Below are 27,752 nucleotides of genomic sequence, written 5' to 3'. Positions count from 1 at the left end.
ACTTGGTTCTGTTGCATTCCAGAACATTGGATCTTACCCTTAGCTACGGCGCTCTGACTCATTAAAGTCAAGATGTAATTATAATGTAATAACTCTGTAGTTAAGTAGTACAACGATTTTCTGTCGAAAATACGCGTGGCACTCGTGTAATACACAGCGACTGGGTTCTCCTGTCTCAACAATCGCTACAGTCGACCGTTTAAGTGAGCAATGTCATCGACCAGGCTGATTTTGCCCAGAATCGCCGAATTCGTCGATTCCACTGCTGACTACAACGATGTGCTTCAGCAAAACCGAAGACGGGCACAAAGTCAAGGTACAGCAAAGAGACCAACCCGTGGCACTGCGGTAAGTAGCAGTAGATGGCTGTCCATTTGATGTTTTTATGAAGTAAAAATGCCAAAGACTCCCGCAGATATACCGAGTACACCACGTAATCTGTCGTCAGACATTTCGAGGTCGATTATGGGAGTACTAGAAACGCAAGCTTATATAGGGCCTATACATATATTTTCAAACTACAAACGTTGCTTTAACAAATCGACAATTGCGAAATCACATAAACAGTTTATTCTGCCCGGAGAAGTTGAGTGCCCACAATACTAAGGCCAGTATGGGAAGGTTCATATACAATACACACAACAAACTTTTAGATACAGAATTCAGAAAGGCTTAAAAGCTTTCCAGATGCCTTTGAAAGTTCATGAACAGACGTTTTGTGGCAGATATCTTTAATTGGAAGGCGGTGATATAGGTTTCACATACCCAAATGCCAATTTCACATCACAGGAATACCTGTCGTTACTGGCAAAAAATCCAAAAGACAAAACACGATAAGCTAAACCATTTATTTGTTCTTACTCTACACCACCCTCCTACTTAAGATTGCATCAGGACGCTATCCGTATTACCTAAGAGAACTAAATTAAATTCTTCGTGGTGTTTATTCTGCGTGGAGGATTGCTAGATGAAAAGATTCGCTTTGATACCACGGAGGAGACTATTGAGGGGACCGTGGATATATAAAAATCTCTGCGAAGTCGGAGAAACTCTTTTCAAGTTTATACTCCAAGTTTATACTTGCGGCAGGTATACGACCATGCTCTGCTGCATGGTCTGGCTCCGGTAACGATACTTACGTGGGTCCATCTCGCCTCGGGACAAACCGCTTGTTGTATTCCACCCTTACTGTTCTATCGAGCGCCTATAGAAGATGGTTGTTATTTTCGGCTGCTCATTCGACTCACACTGTGAATAATTGTTATTGTGGCGACTGCAAAAGTCAACCAACCGGTTATAATAATGATAATAATAATAACAAGGAACGTTAGTATACTTCTTATTTAAATGTTATTACGGACTTTTTTACTTGACTGGCAAATTGAAGAATGTGTTTATCTCTCAGATAATCTTTCTGGAATTTTTTTTCCATCTGTCGAATTGTTGGACCTGTTCCACAATGCGATACTCTTCTGTTGTAGTTACAATAAACGGAAATAAATATGTTCCCCTTGGATAATACTGAATTGTTATATGGCTTAGAGTAATCCCAACATTTCACAGCGTGGCTTTAGTGAAATTGGCACGGGTGCAGCCAACGGAGCTATTCATCGAAAAAGCTATTCCAGCAGCAATTTTCGAGGGTAGGGGAATTTTAATTTTGCTAGAGCAGGGGACATATTTTTAGGTGGTAGGGGAGCAAATTTTAGTTTTTTTTTTGTAGGGCAGGACGGATATCGGTTGATTGTCGTGGGGACAGGGCTTTGCGAAAAACCTTTTGAGGGGAATTGTTTCCAGGGCAGGGGAAATTGGCAACTTTTTTTCGCTACAGGGCAAGGGAGCTTCAAAAATTCACAGTGGGGAGGGGAAACAGGCAAAAATAAGTGGGGAGTGGGTAAAAATGAAGTTTGAGTGTGGGAGGGTAAGTCAAAAAATTTTCTGTGGGAGGGCAAATTATGAACAGCTAATTAATTACCCTCTTGACTTAAAATTAGTCAGTTCACATTTTTTGTCATGTACAATATATCTTATCATAGTAAGGACCTTTTAAAAAGTGCATTGTTCGTTGGCTGCACCTGTTGGCAGCCTTCCTAGATATTTATAGGTTAGTATAGGTGTCCATCCCGCTGACGTCAACGAAATTGAAACAGTGCACCCATACATGTAAGTACTGTTTTGTCAACGAAGCATATAAAACGAGGCAATTCCGTTCAACGAGTGGCTGGAAGGACTGTGCAGTCAATTGTTATTCCCATTCAATCGTATCAAATACACTGAATACAGCCGGATATTCTAACGAAGTTCAGGAGTACAGCAATCGTATTAGAGATTAGAGAAAAGCGAGAAATTATACAAGGAACATACTGGTATTCGGTGCAATATGACAAATCTGCCCCTAAGAGCCTGTTTGTATATCAGGATATGAAGATATAATTTGTAATAGCAGGGGCTTAAAAAGAAAATTGTGCCTGTGTTGACAATTGCAAATGAAATGTGAAATCCATCTAGATATCTAACAACAAACATTTAGAGCAATCAGGTTTTTAAGAAATTTAAAAGCATCAAGGGTGACGTTGCGTGAGATAAAGGTCACAATGAACGACTAAGAGTCTCTCCATGTGACGAGACCCAAGCCACAAACATGATACCACTGCTTTGGTGCGAATGTAAAGATGGCACGAAAAGAATACAGAAGAACTGCACGCATGCGCAGAGACGTCTCGTGAAGACAGCAGGTTTTAATGGCAGCAGAGTAACAATTTCTGTAATATCCTGAGGAAGAGTTACTCTGAGAAGTGGCGAAATTGTTTATCATGTGGAACTCTAGGTCCTACTGCAATTGCGCTGTACCCGAAAAAAACAAATGCTTTATTAATCCCAGTTTCTGTTGACAAAAACCATTTTTCCCCTTACACATTATTCCCCCTTGATCTGATATCTGTAAATGGCCTTATAATTCTTTGATTCTGGGTATACTTTCTTTTTAATATTACTCTGCTGGCTCCAATTAACGTTTCTAATTTGCAGTCCATGAAAACGCAAAACGGAAAAGCAATGCAATCAACATGTAAATTCAATCACACTAGGTTTAGAAGAAACGACATGCATTGTAACGAAAATGTCTGAATTTGCATGCAGATGAGTTTCTGGAGTATTTTAGATTTTAAACATTCGATTTACCACAGTGTTTTCCCCAAAGAGAAACTCTAATCAGCAATAACTCATTTTATACAGTCCTGTTAAACGTGAATACAAATCCGAGTCAGTGTGATTGAGTTAATCTCTTACTTTAGAGTAACCCTCTTATTTGTAGGACAAATTTAATCCAGGCTTGTTACTATATGAGTCTCAGCTTGAAAAGTTTATTAACCCTTTGCGTGCTATAACATTTTCCCTCCAAAATTTTAGAGCAATATTTTACCAATTTTTAAGAATTTTTCTGTAATTGTTTTGACGTCTTTGGACCAAATGGACATCACATTTCATTGGCTAAAGCTTTTTGTCAAAATTTGAAAATTTGTCAAAATCTGAAAAAAGTTGACTGGGGTAACTTTGATAAAGGCGACAAAAATTGACTTTGGCGCTCAAAGAGTGAAAGGCTCTCACTGACCAGCGAATCACCCCCTGCAAGTTTCTTCTCTCTGTCAGTGTTCTTCCCCAAACTGTCACCTCATTAAATCATACATCACGCTATCGCCGTCATGATCCGAAAGCCATGAAATTGCGCTAAATTAAAAAAGTCTGTTGCCGTAATAGAAAATGCAATACAAGACATATTGCAATAGTTTCTTATCCCTTTTTCACAATGTGCTGTTGAACATTCTCGGCTCAAGGCGTTTAAAAGAGCATATAGCAATTACCAAAGCAAACGAGTAATTATGATGAGTTCCTATTTTGCAACATGCAACAGTGTCACTGTGGATAAAATTGATAGTTTCACCATGAATGTAACGAAAAGTAATTTCGTCTTTGATTAATTGTCGAACAGCTGTATATAAAAGTGTGTTTCCGGTGACCCGACCAGTAATAACCCTAATAAAAAATCTGACCCTTTACTTTTTTGCACATGTTTAAAAATTACGCATTATTTTGCCAATTGTTTGATCTGTTGATAGGTCGAACTCCAATTAAAAATATAAAAATATGTTCCAAACCGACCTACCCTATTTCCTGACGGCATGATAACGGAAACAGACAATAGCCCATGTCGACGCACGTGTTTATCAGTTAAAAACGACTTGGAAGGAGAGGAGGGGATGACTTTGTGTATTTTTGTTGATGTAAGAGTGTCAGATTTTCAAGGCTTTGTCGTTCACCGCGTTCACCGCAAGAATTTTTCAAATAATGAAGCCCTATTAGCTGTATCTTTTTGAAAATATATATATATATATATATATATATATATATATATATATATATATATATATATATATATATATATATATATATATATATAAGTAAACAGATGTCCTCGATGGAAATTACATTGCTCGATGCTAAAATCAGAGCATTTTAAATAATAACACAAATTACTTCAAGTATAAAAGTACAAAGTCATAATATATGTTACTTAATTAAGTAATTACGTTTCATGTACCCTGTAAACTTCAGAGAGATAAACAGAACTGAATTTCTTCTGTTTCTGTTCACTATCATTATTGTTGGGACGTACAAATATGCAGTGTTTTAGGTGGTGTTGAAATTTGATAAATAATATTTGTTTCTGTGCCGACATTTTGCAACCAACTAAGAGCGTTAGTTTAACAGCGAGGATTTATCAGCATAGATTATGTGTAACATTTCTGATATATGAAGATTACATCGCTTGCTTGTATTAGAGTAATAAGATGCTCTGTCAATAATTGATCATGATATGTCAAAGACCTGGTCCTTCTTCTTCAGACCAAATAACCTTTGAATAGTTCAGTACTGTTCTCATACTTTTTGTTACGGAACGATTGCATGTCATTAGCAGAGAGTGTCTTGAATGTGTCACATTTCAAGGTTGTTTAATGTGTTATTTTGAGTGATGACCTTTTGATAAATAAAGCTAACCAAATTTCAGCTTAAGGTTATACCTGTGTGTAAGAGCGCTTATTTCAAATCGGAAACGGGAGATGAATAAACCGAACGAAAGTTTTTCTTTTGGTACTCAAGAACTTTTATGCGAATAGACGTAGCAGTTACATTAATAATTGTCTACCGACTTTGACTGTCAGCAAAGCAGATATCATGCAAAGTTCAGCATAATTGGTCAAGACTTGACATATAGCGGAATTGCGATGTCGATTACAGTTCATACAGAAAATGCGTGTGAAATGTATTCACACGTAATTGCACAGGACAGAGAGTTCAATTTGCAGATGTGTACGCCCTCGCATCTTCACGATTTATGTTTGGTCAGAACTATAATTTTTTTCTGAAGTAATTAATCTCGAGTTTAAAGTTAATAGATCCTTGATACAATGGTAGCGCTTTGATCAAATCTATGGGTAAGGGTACACTGAATAAACACTCCACGTTATAGATCGTTTCCAGTGAGTACTGTGACCTACATTTGATCTCGATGATTATAACATTTGCTCTGTCTTCCGTCGGTTGTGAAAGTAAACTTTGCATGTGTGTTTCTTTGTATACTTAATTTGTATTCCACGAAAATGTAGCCGAGGTTCGACCCTTGGCGGCAGTCCAGTAACCCGGGACAACCACTTCAGCCAAGTTACAACAGTTCAGGGATACGGTCAAGAAATGTGTGAAACGTTTTCGCTTGGGACGTGTTTTTGTGTTCTTTAACCCTGGTAACATGAAAGAGCGAAGCCAATTCTCTAGCAGGCTCAAGGACAATCGTGAGGTAGTTGTGGAGAGTTCGTGTTACCAGGCAAGCACGAACGAAAACAGACCCGTCAGTTATTAAGAGTAATAATGTCGTTTTGTTAGCTGATTGTTGACAGTCTACGAACTAGAAGTGAATTTCAAGTATTTTAGAAACGGTTGTTTTCTTAAAGTAGTGCAATATGTTCATAGGTATCTATAGGAATTCATGAATACTTGCATACAAAAGTGAGCAATAGAAATATTCGACAATTTAATGGAATAAAATTACATTGGGTGCAAGATTACGACGACGTTTGATACTTTTACTGAGGCAATTTACGACATAAAATATAATGTTTTGTTTCTTTAGAATGATTTTTTTTCTAAAATTAACGGTGTTTGCGTAGTGGCCTCTCATGATAAACGATGTGTTGGAATTTGAACTTTAAAATCTTATCTAATCAAAGCATCTATTGATGGTGCCTCGTTGGCTTCAAAACAGCAGCACACAATCCTTACTCCAATTAGCAGTAGAGGGCAGGACACAATGCATTGGTTTTCAACCGCACTTACTCTTGGGTGAACTTTCATCATCTTGTTCCGTCTTAACCTTTTCACCGCCATGGTTTGACCCTAATGCATTGTTATCAATGGTGAGTGTGGACCTGTTCACAGGGAATGGGGGTGGGCGGTTTAAATCTCTATGACATGGGGTCCTGGAAATGTCATTGCTTATAACTATGTTGTTGGTCTTCCTGTTCGTTGATATTATCATAAATGAAACGTCAAAAAATCCAACGTTTGTTGTTTTATACTGAGTTGTTGCTCCCATTGTGCCTTTGATATGATGCAAACAGGTCGAATCCCTCTTTGTGTAAGTAAGTTCACCTTTTCGTTGATGTCACCGACGATCAAATTCCTCAGATTTTGTTTCCTGAGTACGATATTCCTGTGACCTTGATCAGCATCTTCGTCACACCAAATGATTGACAGCCCCACTAAGCCAAAGCTGTAACATCTTCATTTACACCAAGCTTTACACCCGGTTACATAACTTGAAGTTTGAGAGCAACCGTCACACTACCGCCTTCATATCGTCAATAAAATCGAATTTCCCTTTCTCTTGTTTGACAAACAATTATAAGTACTGCCCCACACTATTATGGGAGTTACTTATTCCAATACGACTCCATGTAAGGGCAAAGTGGAGCTCAGTAATGTATCCGAACTCTCCAAATCTTTCATGCGGACTCATGTTGAAAGCTGCGGGGAAAATTAAAAGTTTAATAGCGCCCATTTTGCCCATTTGATTTTGTAAAAACTGAATGTTTCAATTTTCACTGGGCCGATAGATGGGAATTGCGGTCATTTTGATAATAAATTAATTTAGGTAAGTTGTTTCTCTATTATCGTAAACTACACCCGCGTATGAGTCCGATTTTTAATATATACACACACACACACACACATATATATATATATATATATATATAATATATATATATATGTAGATACATGTATATGTAGATAGATATATATAGATATATATAGATATATATATATATAATAACACAAAATTACTTGAAGTACAAAGTAATGATATCTGTCACTTAAGTTTCATGCATCCTGCAATTATCAAACAGAAGAAGTGAAAGTATTCTTAGCTCAACAGTCTTATATATGTATGATCGGCGCGTACCATTCTATTTGTAGGTGAATATTTTTTATAATAAAGTGGTACTAGGCCTACTGTTACGGCTACGGAGAAATCGCCAAGTAAACATCACAATGGATTGTTGTTATGCAAACTACCCAAACACATGAAAAACCATAACATAATACACCTATAACGTAGTTTTTTTTATACGGGATATAGCGCCCGTTTATTACCCCAAGGGGACCGTGCGTTACCAGAAACGCATCGCTATTCCCCGAGGCCGTTCAATACACACGCACGCATACACGCGCGCGCGCATGTACAAACACACCCACGCGCGCGCACAAAACTACTCTCTGACGGATCAATATTTTATGTCGCCCTCAGTGTGTCCACCTCGCGATATCCAACGTTTTTTGAGAGATTACACCCTGAAGTGAGCTTATTTGTATGTTAAAGCATGGAGATCGGTCTATTACCTCCGTGGTTAAAATATCTGACTGTACTTGACACGAGATAGCATTTCGATGTTTTGGCCGTGATTAGTGAATGATTACGCAATTACAAGTAAACAGAACCTTGATATATGTAGGTGATTATCTGCGTGTAACGTTCATAGATATCGACAGGAGATATTCAAAGCCACTGGAGCAGGTCTATGCCTCGCAAAATGCCAATCCGCGATGCGTTCCATACGTGCTACTCTACCATAGACACGAAATATGGGAGGGGTATCTGCTTGTACGTTGTTTGCCCTGAAGTGGCGCACTTGTGATTAACAAATTAATAAATACGTCACTGCCAAATATCTACGGAAGAACAAACACGAAAAGAACTTTAAGCTGCCCAGCAACTCAATTTTCATGTATCACCTCGTCCGATCCTAGCTAAAAATGCTAACTCTAACTCACTAGCGTAATTGCCACCGGAAAAATATTCAGCGTTCCTCGCAACTGCTTTAGTGGTTTTACTGATTCAACTCAACAAATCGACCAAGGTATCACAAATTTTAATACAAGAAGAGTAATTGTTGATTTATGATCGAGGTTGTTTGTACGAGCCTGTATCTTGGCGACTGTCTTGTCTTTCGGCAAGCCTGACGTTTGCTCTCACCATATTTCAATAAAGCCTCGGTTGTCGGGTTTATTTAGACTCATTACAATAATCCAGTCACACAAAAGCTGTATTGACACGGGGGTCGAGCCTTTAGAAGTCACACCCAGCTCGACTCCTCGCTCACATCGCTCTCTTCTCGCACCCTGCCGATATAATCAGTGATGTCCGATAACTGTTAAACGGGGAGTTCAGCACTGCGGGGCTGCCGAAGATGATAGCCGTGCTCGGCGAGAAACAACCGCCCAAAAAATATGGGCGACGCCGCTACAAAGTAAGTGCTCTTCCCACATTTTGTTTTTGCGTTGAGGTGCCGATGCAGTCCGTCCTCTTATCTTTAAGCGTGAACCAATAGCGCATGGTGATCAACCAATCCCGTTGTTAAGTCAATTGTTCAATAATCGAGCGATACTAATGTTCATATAATTTTAATGTGCTGTTGAGTACAATTTTTGGGAACGCGATATGGTGTAGCATTTCATCGCAAATTTGGCCGATTTGGGTTGATTTCGACCGTGGCCTCAATATTTGAAAAGTTCAGGTGGGAGAAGTGTATACATGGTGATAAAACTGAATTCAAACATAACGGAGTGGCGATGTTTACTATTTGTGGATAAATATTCGGTCTGGATAGGGTTCGCTCGGGATTCAATGCAATGTACACAATACTTGCCTTCTCGTTAACGTAATATTTTTACATAGCGTTGAATCTCTGACGATCACAGTAATTTCTGTGTGTTAATTTTTATTTATACAAACTTTTTAAAAAACTAAACAAACCTTGTGTCATCAGATCAGAATCTGTGAACTGGCCGTAACAATCGATAGAGCCACCATGCCAGTCTGGGTTCCCATTGTTCGCCTTGTTGGCTGATCGCCACGACAATTGCGAATTCTAAGTAAAAGATTTTGGCAGTGTGTAATTTTCGTCTTACGAGTGCATTTACAGATTCTGAAAGTGTTATTTCAACGAGTTTATCGCCCTTGCTTATTTTGTCAAAATAACGGTCGCCCTGAAAAGGCACTATGTAAAGTTTTGCTCTCACATAGCTGCGAAATTCACATTGTCGCCATGTTAGCGTTTGGTTATATCCCTTTCTCTGGGTAAATGAGACACCTTACTTATTACCAAAGTTAATGAGGTGTGAAGAAACGCAACAAAAAATCTATAAACGAGATGATTGGTTCTTCCGTCATTGCGTTTCCTCGGATCTAGAAGTCGCATTCAGGGGAAGCCGACAAAGCTGTTCGTGCAAACTGTTCATAAGTGATTTTCTTCTCTTGCAGGAGGCGGGTAATATTTTTCCGTGTCAGAAGGTGGGGAATGGGGTGATGGACAGAATTTTCCTCATTGCGGAAATTCAGCTACTCAGTAGCTCTTGGTGAAAGAAAACTTTTCACTGGCTTAGTTTTTCGAAATTTGAAAATTTTCATTTTTCGCCGTAGAGTTAACACAGGGATGGCGGCCATTTTTGAATTTCTAATATCGGTAAATCTTGGGTAATTTGTTTCTCTAGTACCAAAATTTGCACGGTGACCCCCTATTTTATTCTTGATTTTGAAAGAGAATGATTGAAAGATTCCTTGAGGAAAGTTAGAGCAAAAGTTTAAGTCTTTTACTTTCGAGGCCCAGTCGGCGAGCAGGGAGTACAATAGGTTGTTTTGCGGAGTTGCCGATGGGCAAGGGAGACGTATAGGGCGAAGAGATGGGATAACACGAGTGTGGGAGTGGGAAGAGGGGAGGCTTTTTTTATTATTAAAAAGATGGCGGGGTAGCGGGTATAGATCATCATGGCGAAAGAGGCAACATTTAGAACCGCAGCAGCGGGGGGGGGGGGGGGCAGGTACGGACGGCTATTATTTTCCTCTCCTAATTTATGATTTCTAAAATTCGGCTGGTTGGCTGCCCCTTTGCATTAGAAACAAAGCCAATAGGACTACCCTGTATTAATTCGGGCCAACGCCAGTTGAAGACTGGTAAAAGTCTTGGAAAGATGTTGCCGTCTTCACTCTCATCTTATCTTTTTCTTTCTCTTTGAATTGTTCGAAGTGGCCGTGTCGTTAGGAATACAGCTCGCTTATTCAGTGCCGGTAATCCCTCTGTACACCTGGCAAAATATTGCATAGATAATACTATGTGACAATGCACCGGAAAAGAAGGAGCAATTTCTCGTGAAATCACGATTTTGCAAGACGAATGTCTCTTGCGAAGCCTGCATATTTTCGCTGACAAGAATTGTCATCTAGCATTTTGGAGATAACTAGGCGTGACATTGTGGAATTTGATCAGACTGTGATGGCATACCACAGATCCATACCTTTCCAACAAAAAAAGGGGGAATTGCATAACTATTGTCGCCGGATGCGTGTTCCTCATTCGAATCGGCGAGCAACTCAAACATTTGGCGCGGTAATTTAGTCAGAAGCCGGTGGAAGTGTTTGTACACCAAACACCGCCGTTTTTGCGAACTCTTTGCAGCGCTGTCGTGTCCAACAAAGGAGGAGATTTAAGGTAATTTGATTGTCGATGTAACAAGTAAGTGATGTTTTGGTTTTCCAGGGTTTTATCCGGGTGACAAAGAAAGGCGTCGACGGGCGTCCGGGGGACATCGCGGACGAAACGTTGCCGCTGCCGCCGGCGGACTACAAGGATTCGTCGAATTTTGACCTTGGCATCACCAGCATCAACGACAGGAAGGTTCGTCTGCCCACCATCGACGAGAGCATCGACCAGGCACTGAACAGGGAGCAACAGACGCTCTTGCCGGGCAAACAGAAAGGAAAAGGCAAAAAGGTAAACATCAACATTGATTTGTGAGATCGCTTCCTAGAGTACTACCTTCCCTTCAACATTCCATTATCTTCACATCAATGAAATACTGAACTTTCAAAGCACTTAGGCATTGCTCAGTGTAAAGTAACACATTCCCTGTGGCAAATTCTCTCCAAACCGCGTCTCTTGTTCAGCTTCCTCGTCTTTTTTTCAGTATTTACTTTCTTCCACCCCGGGCTCTCCGTAGACTCCCTTCCTGCTTGTTCTAATTCTTGTTCTGTCTATGCTCGCTTCTCTTCGACGTCAATTATGCTGATAATTGCGAATGTTTTAATAAATTTTACGCAGAATGTAAAGTATACTTATCTTTATTGAACTTTTATGGTTTCGAAATCGCCAAACGTACACCCATTACTTTTCACATACAGAAAATTGCCTGTTGAGATGCCTCGAAAGTGAAAGACTTACCCTTTTGTTCAAAGTTTCCTCGGGAAATCTTTCGGCCATTCGCCTTCGTTCAAAAATCAAGAATAACAATCGGGAGGTCACCATGCAAATTAAAAACACAAATTACCCAAGATTTAAATATATTTCAAAATGGTCGCCATTCTTGGTTAACTCCACGAAGAAAAAAATTCGATTTTCAAAAAAAGTTTTTTTTACTCTAAGGGCATCAAAATGACCCCAAATGGTAGCCAGGAAGAATTGTAAAAGTCTGAGAGTCCGAATAGCTGTCCCCGAGGTGAATTCTACCTTAAACGTTGGCTTTCAATCGTCAAGATTTGGGATGACGTAGAAGGAGTTGTCATCATGGCAAAAACAATCAGTCTAAGATGAATGTAACATACCCAGTCTAGGCAGGCAACCGTGACTACAGCTCAGTGAATCCAAATCGATATTATGGCACTCTCGTTAAACATTTTACCCCGAGTGCTGCTGTCAACCAAATAGTCACTCGTTGAACCAACAACCTGAATTCCTGAATTTTACATCATGATTTTTGAGACTCGCTTGTCGAATTGTCTCTGTCCAAATCGTATTTTCCCAACCATTTTCAGCGTGCGTCTTTTACATGTAGTGCAGCTGGGCCATTGCACACACAATGTGAAATGGGAGGTCACAAAAGATTAAAATAATATACATGCGGAGAAATGTGAGCGTTGGAGGCTAGGTTGACCATCTTTTTAGGTTCAGTTTGCGGTACTTGTCAACATATATCAAACTGAAATGACGTCACACTGACAAGTGTAATTTCTGGTGCAAAGAACTTTCACCATCGATGGTTTGGTACAATCTAGGCCAGTGTTCACGGAAATGGGGAACGGGAAGGGTAAATTGTATCCGAGACCGTTAGCTTTCTCGGAACATAACCTCTGGATGGTCTTCTCCAAAGTGTCTATCGAGTCGTTCTTTTTATTTTTCGTAGTGAGTTATCTGCTTCACTTTACGGATAGTTTATAATTGACCTGTTCAACCTCAAATCCCTGTAAACAGGTCCACAATTGTCATTGATTACGGTGGGTTAGGGCCAAACCATGGCGGGGAAAGGGATTACTGATTTGTAGTTATTCGTTTATTTCACAAAGTGCACGATAACGAAGCTATTGAAATATTGACTGGTGCAAGACATACATAATTATCGACTTTGTAGATTAATATTTTACGGGGATACACTGACAGAATTTTTTGACCCCGGCCCGCCCATCGGTTCGACGTCGTACCGGAGAACCCAGGCCTATGCTTAAAAAAATATAAATAGATTTCTGCAAACTTCTCTTTGGCAAGCTTTTTTGATCACTGACGGAGTATTTTTACTGCATATAATAATGGCTACATACTAATACTGAGACTACGAAGATTGTTCTGTTCTTTCCCGAAAACGACTGGTCCATAATAAGCCGTGGTTGGATAATCGTATGACCAGCCTTTAAAATTAAGAGGGAATTCATAGAAATCAACAACTCAAAGTAAAGCTTCGCTACAAAACAGTGCCCACTAGATACAAACCAGTAGGGTTAGCACTATAGCATCTACCAATACATGTACTTCTAATTATTCTGGTCGTTGGCAACGTACCAAAAGGCCAATTGGCGGTCAGATCTACGAACACCCGGACTGACGCGACTGTGTTTGTTCACTACCACAGCTGCCAAAATTGCCGGCACGAAATAAAACAAGCATATTTGACAATTAGGTACGATGCTATGTACAGAGCCAAATCCATTACCACCGCTCAAGCGTGAAGTGCCGTCGCCATTCCAAGCCCGCTGCTTGCCTGGCAACGGTTGTCAAGGTAAACCGAGCGTCTCCACATCGAAAAACGCGTTGTGTTTGAAAAGATGCAGTTCGACAGTGTGTAGGGTACACGATACATGTGAATGTCTGTTATCGCGTCAAACCGAGTATAGTTTTAAATTAGTCGGATTTCTATTCCTCCAATGTGTCCTCATTGCAAGATAAACAGTGCAATCTGTCGATTCGTCGAGGAAGTCTACGTTTTAAAGCAGATGATATGTTTACGGACTTGTAGCCCAAAAGGTCATACGCAAACAGAGATTTTAATTACATTACCTGAAGTATGGTTTAACTTGCCCTCAGTATGATAGTTTTCAATGAACATCTTTTGGACTTGAAACTTGATCAGCCGGACAAAAATGATGAAAAGGGAATATATAGTACTTTTCGCGGCGTCAGAAGGATACGAACCCGGTTACTCCTGATTGACACGATTTCTAATCTTACGATGTGAACCATCCTGCCGGGTCCTTCTCGCCTCTATAATTAATAGCGCTATTAGATTGGTGATAACCGTATTTGTTTTCGGAGATTAGAGTAATGCGTAGCTCAAAGATCGATGTTTATTACGACTGCAATCAGTTCCTTATCTTTTTTTCTTTGCCCGTTAGTCCAAGTTCTCTAATCCGTGCTCGGATAAAATCTTTTTTAGGGTCTATGGATAAAACAATTATCTAATCGCCGCTTTTCGAACCCAGATCATGTAGTAGCAAAACAGATGAAACATGGTGTTGATTAAAATTGTGATGTGTATCAACGCAGTCAGTTACCATTTTGTACTTCTTTCTTTGAATTGGAGAGCTTGCAGTTCGCGGTTTTGACTGGAGATTAAGGCGACGCCTTTCAGAGATTAAACTGTTCCACACTTTTGACTGCGACTTCTGTATGGTGGCAAATGCGTTCAATATATATATATATATATATATATATATATATATATATATGCTCCAAACTTCTGAAATATATAAATATATATTTATAACACACAACATGCTCATTGCATTGCGCGATTCGCCAGAATACGCCACATGACGATAAAATAGATACGTCTAGTCCCAACCGGATCGACAAAAGTGACGTCAGAGGGTATTTTTTGAAAAACCATTTCCCTAGGGAAATAGTTTTCACCAAATTTGGAAAAGTGCTCGGTCACGTGACCGTAGTGTCGTCTGCAGCTTTGTAACAATGGCGGGTGACTAGAATGTGATGTACATCCGGGATAAGCCGCGGCGACGACAATCTCTCTAAAACATATTTTCCAACGTTTTCCAACATTCCAACAGCGTAGGAACTTAGATAGCTCATCGATGGAAAATATGAAAACGCAACTAAGGATGTCGCTAGGTATACTCAGAATATTTTTTGAAAGAAAGTGGTACCACGCACAACTGAAAACGGAAACGTCGCCTAGTAAACTTGTCACAATGGATTGTTGCCGTGCAAAATATCAAAACACATTAAAAACTTTATAACATAATACAACATGAGCGTGTGGTGTGTTATAAAACACCTATAACCTGGTCTTTATTCGGGCTATAGTGCCCGTTCATTACCCCTCGTGGTCGTGTGTTACCAGAAACACATCGCTATACCCCTCGGCCTACGGCCTCGGGAAATAGCGATGTGTTTCTGGTAAGACACGGCCCCTCGGGGTAATAGACGGGCGCTATAGCCCTCATGACCAGGCAATAGGTGTTATATATATATATATATATATATATATATATATATTATATATATATATATATATATATATATATATATGTTCGACTGTGGTTTTTCAGGTTGTATATATATATATATATATATATATATATATATATATATATATATATATATATATATGCTCCAAAGCTCTGAAAAATATCTTTAGAACTCAGATTTTTCTTTCTTTCTTTCTTCTTTTTTTCGGGGGCGTTATCTTAAAATTATGGGCAAATCTCTGCTTCTCCAGTGTATTGCTCTTTGTTTCTTTAAGAAGAGAGAACTTCGATAACGTTTGAACGTGACCGTGGTAAATTTTCACTGAAACGTGACAAATACCCATAATCTTGGGTCGAGCTTGGATCTGACCCAATGCAATGTATAATCATGATCATACCATCTTATAGACTTTGACCCAAGAACAGATCTAGATTAAGCGAGTTCGGTAAATTGGCTGGCCCTAAATTTACGAACTCAATTCAACAGTCAATGAATGATGCCCTGAGAGCGACATTCACCACCAGCGTACGGATTGTCGACCCATACAGCGAGAGAAACTTAATAGAACTTATTTGTGTATGTTTCCTTTCTGGGGGGGGGGGTGTTGTTGTTGTTGTTGTTTTTTTTGGGTTTTTTTTTTTTTTGTAAATTGCAGATTTTGCTGTACATTTTCTCTTTAAGCCTGGTTTTGCTGATCTGTTCTGAAAGCGGAAGGAATGTCTCCACATTTATATAAATGTTCACTTGCTGTTTCGTTTATACTCATGTGGTCGATGAGGATGGCAGCACCGAGACATCCAAATTTTTATTGTGAGACGATCAATGCCAATTTCTTATTTAATTCATCGGCGGTCGTGTTTGAGGTTGACGTTTGTTTGTTTGTTTGTTTTTTGGTTTTTTGTTTGTTTTTTGTTTGTTTTGTTTTTTGGGGGTTTTTTTGCAGGGGGGTTTATATGGGGGGTTCATATCAATAATGCAATTCAGTAAATCAACTTCAATTTACACATGATCTTTATGCCCGAAAGTGGACACAATTCTTGCAGCAGTTACAGGCATCGAGTGCAAACCAAAATATATAGGGCTACACAATTGTACCCGACACATCAGCCGGAAATGCAGGCCTCCGCCAGACGATCAAAAAATTCAGGTCGTGCCTCTCGCTGGCAAAATTGTCATCACGCACCGAGTAAATTGGATCGGTCAACACAGCGGTGTTGGTAATAACGAGTAATGGTCCGGCGAATACCTCAAGCGGCCAGGAGCGTTGAAAATTATTAGAACGACGGTAACATACATTGTAATGCGCTGTGTCAAATCTGTCATTAGTTGTAAAGTAGTAAGTGGAATCAATGTAACCCGATATAACGCTGTCAGCAGAGCGTTTGAGATTGACATTATATGAGAAATTTCTTATAGCGACCAACAAAGCCAGCGATCACGATCTTGTTCGTTGCCTGGTTCAAAGACTCCCCTTGTATTGTAACTCAGAGTAATCCTACACAGTGACGTAGCTGCTCCCAATTGAACTGCGTATCGTTATTGCGCTGGCAATCTTATCGGAACAGATGAAGATACGACCGGAGTACAACTTTCCATATGCAGTATCTGTATAGCAGTCAGTTGTGCTCAAACTTTATACACCAAATTATTGCTGCCTGTTAACAATCTATTGAGTCTTTATTTTAACCTGTTCCACCCCTATTCCCTGTAAACAGGTCCACAATCATCATTGATAGCAACAGGTCTGGGCCAAACCATAGTTGTGACGGGGTTAATATTTCCAATTGCGCGTTTTAGTCCAATTTAAAGAGTCGGTTGTTTTTGGTCGGAGCGCACAGTACTTGAAAGCCTTCGCGTCATCCCTGTTTTTCTGTTTCTGTTAACGACGATGGGGAAAATGAAGTACTAAAGTCGCAGAATGGTGTTCTTTGGATAAACTACCTCATCTCCCGGCATTTCAATAACTAGAATTCAATAAAATACATAAAAATTAAATGTCAATTATGTGCTTGGAAGGCAGATCGACTGATCGGAACAATATTTTTAATTGCATGGAAAGAAGTCCTGACCAGAAGCGTTTTTGGTAACACCTGTTGCAGTATTGTAGTATTGCGGGACGGTGAGTCCGACCTCAATCGTCCTGACAAATGAGTGTACATGGGAAGCCGCCGTGATGGAAACTAAAGCGTTGTCAAAGTTATGGTGAGGTTACCCTTCGTTCAACGTACCTCCTACAAATCCAACTTCAACGTTAAAAGCAGCGCAAGTGCAAGGATAGCAACAGTGTGTAAAAATAACATGGCTAACAGATGTTTCCTTGGTGACGGGCAAGTGGCGATGTCTGGCTGTGACTGAAGTGTTGATCGACCAAGTGAACGATTCACAAATATACGCTTATTAAACTTGACATTTATTGTGATATCAGGGATGAAATATGTGCTTCGTCACAAGACAGCAGTGTAAATTGACATAACGGCGGGTCCTTACTGTCGTCTCATTGATACATGAGCGAACACTCGATCGAGTGTGGTTTTGCTTTAACACCCATCCCGAACCTCAGGGTCGAGTAGTGTTGGTAGACAATTGAAAAAAACATTGGGGCAATCCCTTGGTAGCCCGTGACGCAACGGTCCAACGAACGATCTATGTCATTTTGACGTACCATATGTCCGACATGTTTACATCTTGTGAAACACATGTTTTAGAGACAGGTGTGCAATATGATTTGCTTGTAATGAATCCACATATGGAGTCCAACATCGGAGATTGTTTAATTCGTCATCATCGGTCGTGATGTTACGGACATTACACCTGCGACGATACCCAAGTGTCCGAGATCAAGGAAACAAACTTGCATCGGTTATTCTCAAAGCGAGTTTTACGTTCACGTTCGTCAGTCTCCAGACCCAACAAGGCTTGTCCGTTATTCGTTAATTTCGGGGGGGGGGGGGGGGAGGCTGATAGCAACAACAATACTGTTGGGTCCTCAGCGGCTAATTGTCAAGCTAAAAGTATTACGATGAGAAGTGGCAATTTCTTCTAAATCAGTTAATTTTATAAAAAAATAAATTCAATCACCAGCTCAAGAATCACTGCATCAATAGTGAATTATAACAAATGATGTTTTCGCTGGCGCATACAAATGCTGACTCATTCCGAAATGAGATAGTCGTGATTAGTTTCCTAATCGCCGCCGATTTCTTCGTAATCGCTCGGTCTTTGAAGACATACTTGAAGCTAAAACACTTGCATGATGGCTTGATGTATAGGTTCAGTGTATTCAAACGGGTCAGTAATGCAATACTAATACATGTTAATACAAATGCTTCGTCTGAAATTTACTTGGATCGGAAACCTTGGGTGTGACATTCACCGGAGAAGATATGTCTTTTTATTTGCTGGACTGTATACCATAAGCCTTTAGAGACTTGTTAAAAGCAGTAAGCGTTAGAAGTCTTTTCATACATCATATGGTTTTACCCCCCCCCCCCCACCTACCCCAGTACACATAATCAAGATGGAGGGAGACGTGAGCGAATGCACAGCATACTAACCATCACTTCGAAAAATACAAGTTTAATTCATAGCCGTACATTTTGTGAACAAATATCAGAATGTCCACATCCTACATAAATTTCTCTTGTTTGGGTAATAAATAATTCACGACAGTCTAGAACTCTCTTTTCAAGAGCTGTTTGAAATTAGTCGATCGGATGGAAGAGAAAGTTGTGGGGGAATAAAAGAGGCAACTGAAGTAGTTTGGACGCCATGTGCTTTTTACATCGCTTTACCAAAACGCAAATCATTATCAGTTGCTTGTGAAGTATTTATTTTTTCACCGTTTCCTGTTTGCAGTATTCCCAGCTACCCGACCTACACCATGGAGCCGAACCTCAGGGCAACAAGAACGCCGGTCGTCTGGACTTCTCCTTATCCATCATGGGACAAGACCTTCAGTTGCCTCCGCCAAGAACGCCGACGGAACCGTTGAAAAGACAGGGTGAGGTAAGGAAGGTGATTTTCGGTATCAGCGTGTGGCTCGGCGAATTGGTCCGCGTCACAGTGTAAACAAAATCAAAGCACAGGTGCTAAATAACAATTCCTCACGTATTTGTCAATACTTATTGCGAATAATGACAAAAATACCTCCGACGATAATGCAAAAAAGGCACACCTTTTGCACGCTTTGACGCGGACAAATATCATCTTGTGTTCATTTCCTTTGGTGCCCGTAGGCGGTGGTTCTTCGCACGATTTCGACAAAAAATTAAGAAAATCAAATTTCATGGTCGTATCCGAGGCCTCCCATATCGCTAGGGCACACCATAAACTGAAAAGGGTTCGCCACAGAGTTGGAATTTTATAACCATGGGAGAGATGCACATGTGCTTAACTTTACGCTCTCATAACACTGTATGAAATGTTCGTCAAATTGAACATTGCATGTTATGAAGGTGCATTTGTGCAGACAGTGCAATGCGTGCTTGTGACAGTGATGCGGTTCAATGTTTTCCTCCGCAGCACGACATAGTACTTTCTCCATTGGCCATTTTCTTCAGATATTATGTGAACAGTTCCAGAACCTGCACAATTTTATTTTTTCACTCTTGCCCCAATTAAAGAGTTTGACCTTCCGCATGGCATTATGCTTACCGATGACGACGGTAATGTACAAAATGCGCCAGAAAACATACAAATGAGCGGCGTCAAAGTTTCTTCTCGTGTTCTCGTCGTCGACAATCCGATCAAGAGATTTCTTAAAACTACGCTTTGCATCAGCATGTGAGACGCTGAGTGCAAGGCTGTACAGAGAGTGAACTTTGTATTTATAGGCTATCCCAATGTCACGCAGACCAAAATCACAGTATGACCAAAATCACAGATCATCTTTAATAAAATAATAGCTGTACATGTATTTGACAGTGAAAAGGGGAGAGAGTGCGAAAGTACATTCATTTTTTGAAACTTCAAATTTGCAAGCAGATTAGCTGAAGTATTTTTGCCACACCTTTTACGGGGAACACTCTGTTCTGGCTCTAGGTTTTTAAGTTTTGATAATATGACGATTGTTCATTGTACGTTCAGCTAGCATCATCCTATAAGTTGATAGATTTAGGCACCAGTTACATAAATTGGGAGATTTAGCTGTAAAGGAAATATAAATGAAGAGGTCAATCACAAACAGCTTTGCAAGACAATTTTGGCTACGCTGTTACAATGTTCCTGCTTTAAGCCTTTCACCCCCAGTTCCCTGTATACAGGTCCAACTTTACCATAGAAAACAATGGATTTGGGACAAACCATGGTGGTGAAAGGGTTAAGCTTATCTGAAATTGAACGTCGTTTTCAGGCAATGCGGAACCGATCCAGTAGTCACATACACCACATAACATTCACGAACCTGTACCGAGTTCCGGTAGTTTTATTTCTGACAAAAAATGCTAATATTGTTTGACTGCCTGGGTCGTGACAGTACATGCATAAAGCCTGTCTGGTATCTCCCCACAGAAACCACGACATTTGAATTATGTTGGCCGGGAAGGCGACGAAGACGTGTCGGTACTGCACAAACAATTAGAAGAGCTGCTGATGTGCCATTCGATGGGAATTCCTATAGAGGTAAGATTAAGATGTCGCACAAGAGGCATTCCTATTTGTGTGTTTGTATTTCAGTTACTCAGTTGCTTACTGCAAAGTCATGCCACCGTAGATTGAAGCATTCCATTAAGGCAGCATTCCAGCCCTGTGACTTTAATGCCGATTAAATGACTCTGGAATCGGTCCAGGTGTGACCGATACAATTCATGTCAGAAAAATTAGCGGTATCCCCGGCGTTGTTGCGGAGGATTATGGGTAATGCAATCTGCAAACGATTCATAGATACAAGGACGTTGAATTCCGGTTTGACTTACGAAACGTTAGCCGAGTGAACTTTGGTCCCTTCATGTTCAAAAACATTTCTCTGTTCCATTGTTATTCAAGTAGATAAATCCAGCGATACAAGTATTCCGGCGACAAATTCCGAACTTCGCATCGTCTGCTTTAAATGCACATCTGCTTTTTTTTTAGCGTTTGTCCAATGATCAAGAGATTTCTTACCTTCTTCTATTAATGTGTATTTTTACAATGGGCCTACTGTTTCTCATTTGCGGAGTAAAAAAAAAAACAAGGATAAACCTGGCTTAATAGCCACTCAAAGGAGATCCGGAGGAATAAGCAAAGCAGATATTGTATCATTACAATTATTTGTCTGATTTAATAAAATAAAAAGCGTATAAAGTAGGTAAAGTGACGGGGATTAACAAGAGCTGATGTTTTGCGCTGTTCGAATTAGCGGACTGAACCGAAAGTGGTCTGCTGAAGATCGCCCTCTACCGCTCGATCAAGCTATGCAGTTGTTGCGTTTGGCCATAGACCCTCGAGAAAAACATTTGCGCCTTCTCTAACGGTCCATCGGTGAAAAGTTCTTGTCTGTCTTGTGAGTTGTCGGATCTTTGATTCTGAGGAAGTCGGTTTATTGATGCATCACACGTTAGTTGGTAATATTTCAATAAAAATTACTGTTAATAAAAAGCAAAATAATTTTTGGTTACTGCTCTCGTGACCTGTAAACGTAGGGTGCACGAGACAATTTTGCGAAAATAGTCTACAGTGCCAAGGAACTGATCGAAACAGCGTCGGTTTTATCTCACCAGATCGTAAAAAGAGACTTCAAACCTGGCACCGTAGCACGGCCCGTCTTCCATTGCCCAAGATGCCTGAGTCACTGGAAAGAGTATGGGTTACTACCCGACAAGTGTGAAGAGCTGGCAATCCCAACACGTGGTCCCACATACAGATTAAATACACAAAGTTCCAAGTTACTACAGGTAGGGAGTGTTTACCCATCGAATGTGTATGTTTGATCCTTTCACGCCAAAGTGAAGTTCAACCTCAGTGTCGTGTTGGAAAAAATATTAATCTAGCTTCATTTTTTCTTCATCATCGTCTTTCGAGAATCCGTATCCCATATATGCAGGAAACCCCAGCTTGGTGTCCTAATATGTGACATCTCCTTTATTACAACTTCCGTTTCTAAGCAGCTCTACGATCCTGATCGCATTATGCAAAATAATTTTTAAGTATTAAATACTAGTAAATTAACACCATTCCTCCATTTGAACGCATTTTCATTCATCGAGTTGGGGTAATCTTCCAACATTATTTAACATCAAACATATTTTTTCAGTATCTGATTAACACGATTGGAAATTAATGTTGGATAATTGGAGCTCCACATTTTTCAAATTTCTCAAAAGTGTTAGGTGCCCTATAACTGAATGTTGCAATATTACAAATATACTCATAAAAACAAGTGTATAATGTAAAAAGGAAAGCAGATGAGTTTACATTTGCAGATTAAACCGGCATTACTTCACCATCCAATCATCCTAAATTAGTTCCAATCGTGCTGATTACAAAGTTTTGATATACGATAATAGATTCAAGCACACGTGCCTGAGAACATCTTACAAATTAAAATACCAGAGGAAGGGGCCGTCATGTTCCATGAGATTATAATTACAGAAGAACAAAATTTTTGTCATCATTTTTTTTATTAAGAATGCTGTACCAGCCCCAAATTGTGCCAATACGAGGCAAACGCATTGAGATAAATGTTGATTCTATATATTACGCATTTTTAAAAAGTATACATGTATGTAGGTTTGGTTTCTTTGCGACGTTGCATGCAACGTTGTGCCCGGCTTACAAAATAGGCAAGTTTCGTAAATTCAAATTAATGTGAAATAAAGCACCTGTATCTAAATTTGATTCATCAAAAAATTTTAACATGTATCACCGTATGTTTGCGATGGATGTTTTCCTACATAGATTCCGAACATATACATCCGACAAACTGCGATAATGGTTTCATATTTTTTGTTTGTTTTGTTGAGCTTTTTGGGCTCTACGAGTTTTGTTGTTTTTTATGTAGGCGGTGTTTTTGTTTTCATTAGTTTTGTTTTTGGAGGGGGCTCTACGAAAACTTTGTGACATGGAAGCCTTTGGGATGGGGAGAACGATTCTTCTGATAGATTCATCGAATGGAAATTTTACAGTGAACAAAGCTAGCAGCACGTTGGGGGCATATCGAGACGCCACGGCGTTCATTGTTTTTTTCTTTCGTATATTTTTTTTTCAGAATTTGAATGATTTGAGTGACACCGAAGGCAGCGCTATAATAATCAAACACGACAGCCAAACTTTCAAAAACGTTCCGATACGTAAATCTACAAAGAAGGGCACACGTGGTAACGGCGGGACTGACGGGCAGAGCAAACTCTCTGACAGATCAAACAGCTCTTCGACTTTGGAGTGTGACAGTGCGAGCGACGAGCACGTTGGCGACAGCAGCAGTCCGGAAGAAACAGTTGGAAGTCAAGGCTCCGGAGGAGTTCAAGGTTGGTCCATGCATTCGCATTGGAGATGACGATGATGTTATGACCTATTGAGAGAAATTCCTCCCAAAGGATTTTCATCCCCGAGTTCAAGAAAAGCGCGCAGACGGGTGTGACGGAAATCTCCCCCAATAATTTTACCAAATTGACATACTCACTGAAATAATATATGTATATCCACGTTGACTTTTGAGAATGTGTTCAGAGTTAGAAAAGCACAGCGATAAAATGTTTACAATTTCATAACACAAAACTAAAGAAATGTCAACATCGACCAAACGTTTCAATCTGATGACATTGATGTTCTTCATTGGTTGAGAGCATAAATTGCTGAATCATATTGATGAAGTTCAAGGAGCCCCGGTAAAGATGTGACAGTCATAGTATTTTTCAAATTGTACCGTTCTGTTTTCTTTTCACAGATGATGATCATGTAAAGGGAGCGGACAAAACGACAAAACCTCAACATAGTGGACCCTCCTCTACGGAAACAGAACCAAAACTTACAACCGAAGAAAAGCTCAAGGCCATCGACAAGCACACTGCACCTGGCGAGGGTAGCGCCCTCAGCGGCAGGCCTGACGACAAGGGCCAAGCTGACGATGCAGGGAAACGAGGTTTCAGCCCCGACACTACGGAAGGCACTACACAAGCTGACGATGGAATTGAGCCAAGCGAGCATTCTGGAGTTACATGTGAGTTTGCTCCACATTTCTTTTGAGCGAACATTCTTATGTGCAAATACCCGTTATATTTTTTCATACAGTGTTAACTGCTTGAGAAATCTGCAGTGGATTAGGCCTAATGTTCTTTAGAAATATATGGAAAATTGGCAAACATACATTTTATACCATACTAAACCCGATGCGTGTTCTTTATTCAACGGTAGTTTTTATTCTTCTCATTGACTCAAATGATATCACTTTTTTAATCTGCAGCCCAATCCAAGACCATTGGTCCGTCGTTTGCAGTTGGTACCACAACGGGACAGATTGGCCCAGACGGCGCTTTTTACCCCGGCTCTTACGGACCCGATGGACGCTTTATTCCGGCTGGAAGGGTCGGCAAGGATGGGAAATTCCAGCCACTTTTGATGGGGCCTGACGGAAAATATTACATTAATGCGAAATACGGCCCAGATGGAACTTTTTATCCAGGCGACGAGATTGGAATGGCTTTCAAATCAGCGGCCGACATGGCAAAGATGCGGCATGACTACAACGTACGGGGACCGGACGGCCTTTGCTATCCAGGCGGATCATACGATCCTGATGGCAGATTTCGACCCGGTGGACCGCCGCAGCCGGAGTACGGACCTGACGGAAGGCTGCTTCGTGGGGTTATTGGGCCGAACGGTTTGTATTACCCTAATGGCTATTTCGATCCCGACGGAACGTTCCATCCCGGTGGCCAGATCGGACCAGATGGACAGTTTTACTCCAGTGGACACTGGGGACCGAACGGACACTTCTACCCGAATGGTCCGCCTAGTGTAGCAACTACAGTCTATGGACCCAGGGAACCCGGATCGTTTGACCGTGACCAGCCTACACAAGGTAAATCGCAGAGACGGGACGCGCTCTTTTCCGATGCCGAGCCATCGGCAAAGCATCTTCCGTATGATGACATGGACAGGCAGGTTTTAGATAGATTCCCTGAAACTGACGATGATCATCCTGAGGGATCCTGGGGTGGGGACTTTGAGCCACAATTTTCCAAAATACCCGGCCACTATGCGAGTGATGAAAGCCACCTGGAAGATAGTCGGCTTACCGGCGGGAAAGACACCGACGACGGCACCTCCGGCCGTACGAATGGGCGCCAATTACTTGCCAAGAGAAAGAGGCGGAAAGGTGGCGGACCACTAGACGGAGGATGGGTCGAAGGGATTGAAGAACTTGACGAAGACGAGGCTGAAGGAGATTTCTCCGAAGGAGACGAGGAAGGGCACTATTACGACAAGGAAATGCTCGTCGATAAACGTGACACCAGCGAAGGCTATTTCAGCGACAACAGCCGGGACAACTCAAAAACTGGTACCACATCCACCGCTGAAAGTCAGAAGACAGATGGTAGTTCATTCGATGATGCATACTACGATATGTCTGCCCGAAAGACGCATGGAAAAGGCATCAGGTTGAAGAGGAGCCAGTCTATAGACCACTCACTCGGATCCGCAGACGACGACGAAGGCCTCGAAGGCATGGATGAAAACATTTGCACCGATCCAAAGTGTGGTATCAAAGGAAGACACACTCATGACAAAGAACTTGCGGAGAAGTTGGGACACGTGGTCACACTAAAGGAAGATTTCTTAGACGACGCCCTCAAAGGTTCAAAGACCTCAAATGCTGGGGGACGAACAGCCATTGGTTCCAGAAGGGGCAGTATGAAAACCAGCAAGAAAAACATTAAAAATGTCGCCGTCAGAAACGTCACCGGAAAACCAGACACGAAACCAGGACCTCTTGGAAAACACTTATTTTCCAGCCCTCAAAGTTCAGGAGGCAGCGTAGGTTCATATGCCGGTGTCTTGGACGAAGATGGCGGGCAAGGGTCGCCTGATGATGCCAGCGGTAAACGTAAAAAAACGAAAAAACGTGTGGCAGGGGATAAAGCGGTGCCAGCTGTCGGCCAGCCAGAAGAAGAGACAACTGCAGAGGGTTTGTCGCCAACGGAGGTTGATATAGACGAAGAGAACAGCAGTGAACAAAAGCAAAAGAGACAAATTGTTAAGAAAACAGGCAAGGGGGAAAGGAAAGTCGTCGGGCGAAGTAGAAATGTTGAAACTGGACAAGGGGATCAATATCCTGCAGAGGTTTCATCAGTGTCGGCCGACCTCGCAAGGAGACGGCGCAGCAGTCTGATGTTGGCAGAGCCGGTGAATTTGTCAAGCAGGCCGTCGAGCTCAACAAACCTCTCACGCTGCAATAGTACTTTAAGTCAGTATGACGACACATCCAGACTTAAATTCACACGATCGACGTTACCACGGAAACAAAGCGACGACGCCTTCGACGACCTGATGAAGAGAAGCACAACGCTTCCGAAAGTTCCCGAAGTAGCCGTTCCCAGAGACGCCAAAGCGAAGCGTTCCCCGACCAAGGAAGAACTTCTTCAGTTGAAAAGGTCCATGTCATTCGACAGGTTTTCCAGGGTCGACAAAAAGGAGGAACCGCGAACGAGAACTGGCAAGACCAAGAAACAGCAGAAACGAAAACCTGAAGTACAGAAAATTAACAGTGATGACAGTTTCATGACGACGTCGACCGACGCGACTTTCGATAGCCTGTCGACTTCGGTCAGCATGCAGTGGAAATCTGACCTTGATCTACCAACCCTAGACAGCATCTCAGTACTGAACTTCACACGCTCTTTCACCTTCTCATTTTTTCAGCTGCCCGAACATTACCGAGAACACAACGAAGCGCTGAAGAGAGCGGCGAACGATATACCTAAATTGCAAAGGAAACCCAAACTCAAAAAGAATTAATGACTTATCAAAGTGAAATCTTGAAATTAAAAGTTCTCCGAGCTCGTAGTTTGCTAGTTCTCGGGAGTTCAAAATGTTCTAATGTTAACTAAATAAACTACCCTCCGTCCAAACATGCAAATGTGCAATGCATATTCGAACACTCTTGACCAAAAATATGTTTAAGGTTAACTATATGTCTTCATGATCGCTACACAATAAAATTTCATGAACAAGCACTGTATATGGTTACGCTATTCACACACTCCACCTCTCTCTCTCTCTCTCTCTCTCTCTCTCTCTCTCTCTCTCTCTCTCTCTCTCTCTCTCTCTCTCTCTCTCTCTCTCTCTCTCTCTCTCAGTCACAACATGTATATCTATGTCACACAATTTTGTCCATATTTTTAAGTCCGTCCTAAACCTGCTGCACACTGTTTCCAAAGTTACAAACTGGCAGCATGCCTGGAGTACTGATTATTAGAAGGT

At 40.9% G+C, this 27,752-nt stretch overlaps 1 protein-coding gene across 2 annotated transcripts; it reads left to right on the top strand.

Annotated features, from left to right (window-relative positions):
- On the top strand, positions 1-27,505 carry LOC139135107 (uncharacterized). Of its 2 annotated transcripts, none has more exons than XM_070702346.1 (8): positions 1-348; positions 11,145-11,378; positions 19,212-19,361; positions 20,865-20,975; positions 22,052-22,225; positions 23,539-23,797; positions 24,217-24,489; positions 24,733-27,505. In XM_070702346.1, the coding sequence occupies exons 1-8, from the start codon at positions 211-213 to the stop codon at positions 27,285-27,287; spliced, it is 3,894 nt and encodes a 1,297-aa protein (XP_070558447.1). In that variant the 5' UTR covers positions 1-210; the 3' UTR covers positions 27,288-27,505. The 2 variants fall into 2 exon arrangements, with proteins under 2 accessions (XP_070558447.1, XP_070558448.1); XM_070702347.1 differs by lacking the exon at positions 1-348 and adding an exon at positions 8,671-8,858.
- The last annotated feature ends 247 nt before the right edge of the window (positions 27,506-27,752 follow it).

The sequence above is a fragment of the Ptychodera flava genome, chromosome 6 (assembly GCF_041260155.1).
Source record: "Ptychodera flava strain L36383 chromosome 6, AS_Pfla_20210202, whole genome shotgun sequence".
Classification (NCBI taxonomy): domain Eukaryota; kingdom Metazoa; phylum Hemichordata; class Enteropneusta; family Ptychoderidae; genus Ptychodera; species Ptychodera flava.
Note: the sequence above shows the minus strand (reverse complement) of the source record. Positions and strands in the feature narration are given on the sequence as shown.

What these genes read in the sequence shown, in the direction of transcription:
- LOC139135107 (XM_070702346.1), top strand. Translation starts at nt 211, where the DNA reads ATGTCATCGACCAGGCTGATTTTGCCCAGAATCGCCGAATTCGTCGAT. An exon ending in AGGCTCCGGAGGAGTTCAAG is followed by an intron (nt 23,798 to 24,216) that starts GTTGGTCCATGC and finishes TTCTTTTCACAG; the next exon opens with ATGATGATCATGTAAAGGGA. An exon ending in CGAGCATTCTGGAGTTACAT is followed by an intron (nt 24,490 to 24,732) that starts GTGAGTTTGCTC and finishes TTTAATCTGCAG; the next exon opens with CCCAATCCAAGACCATTGGT.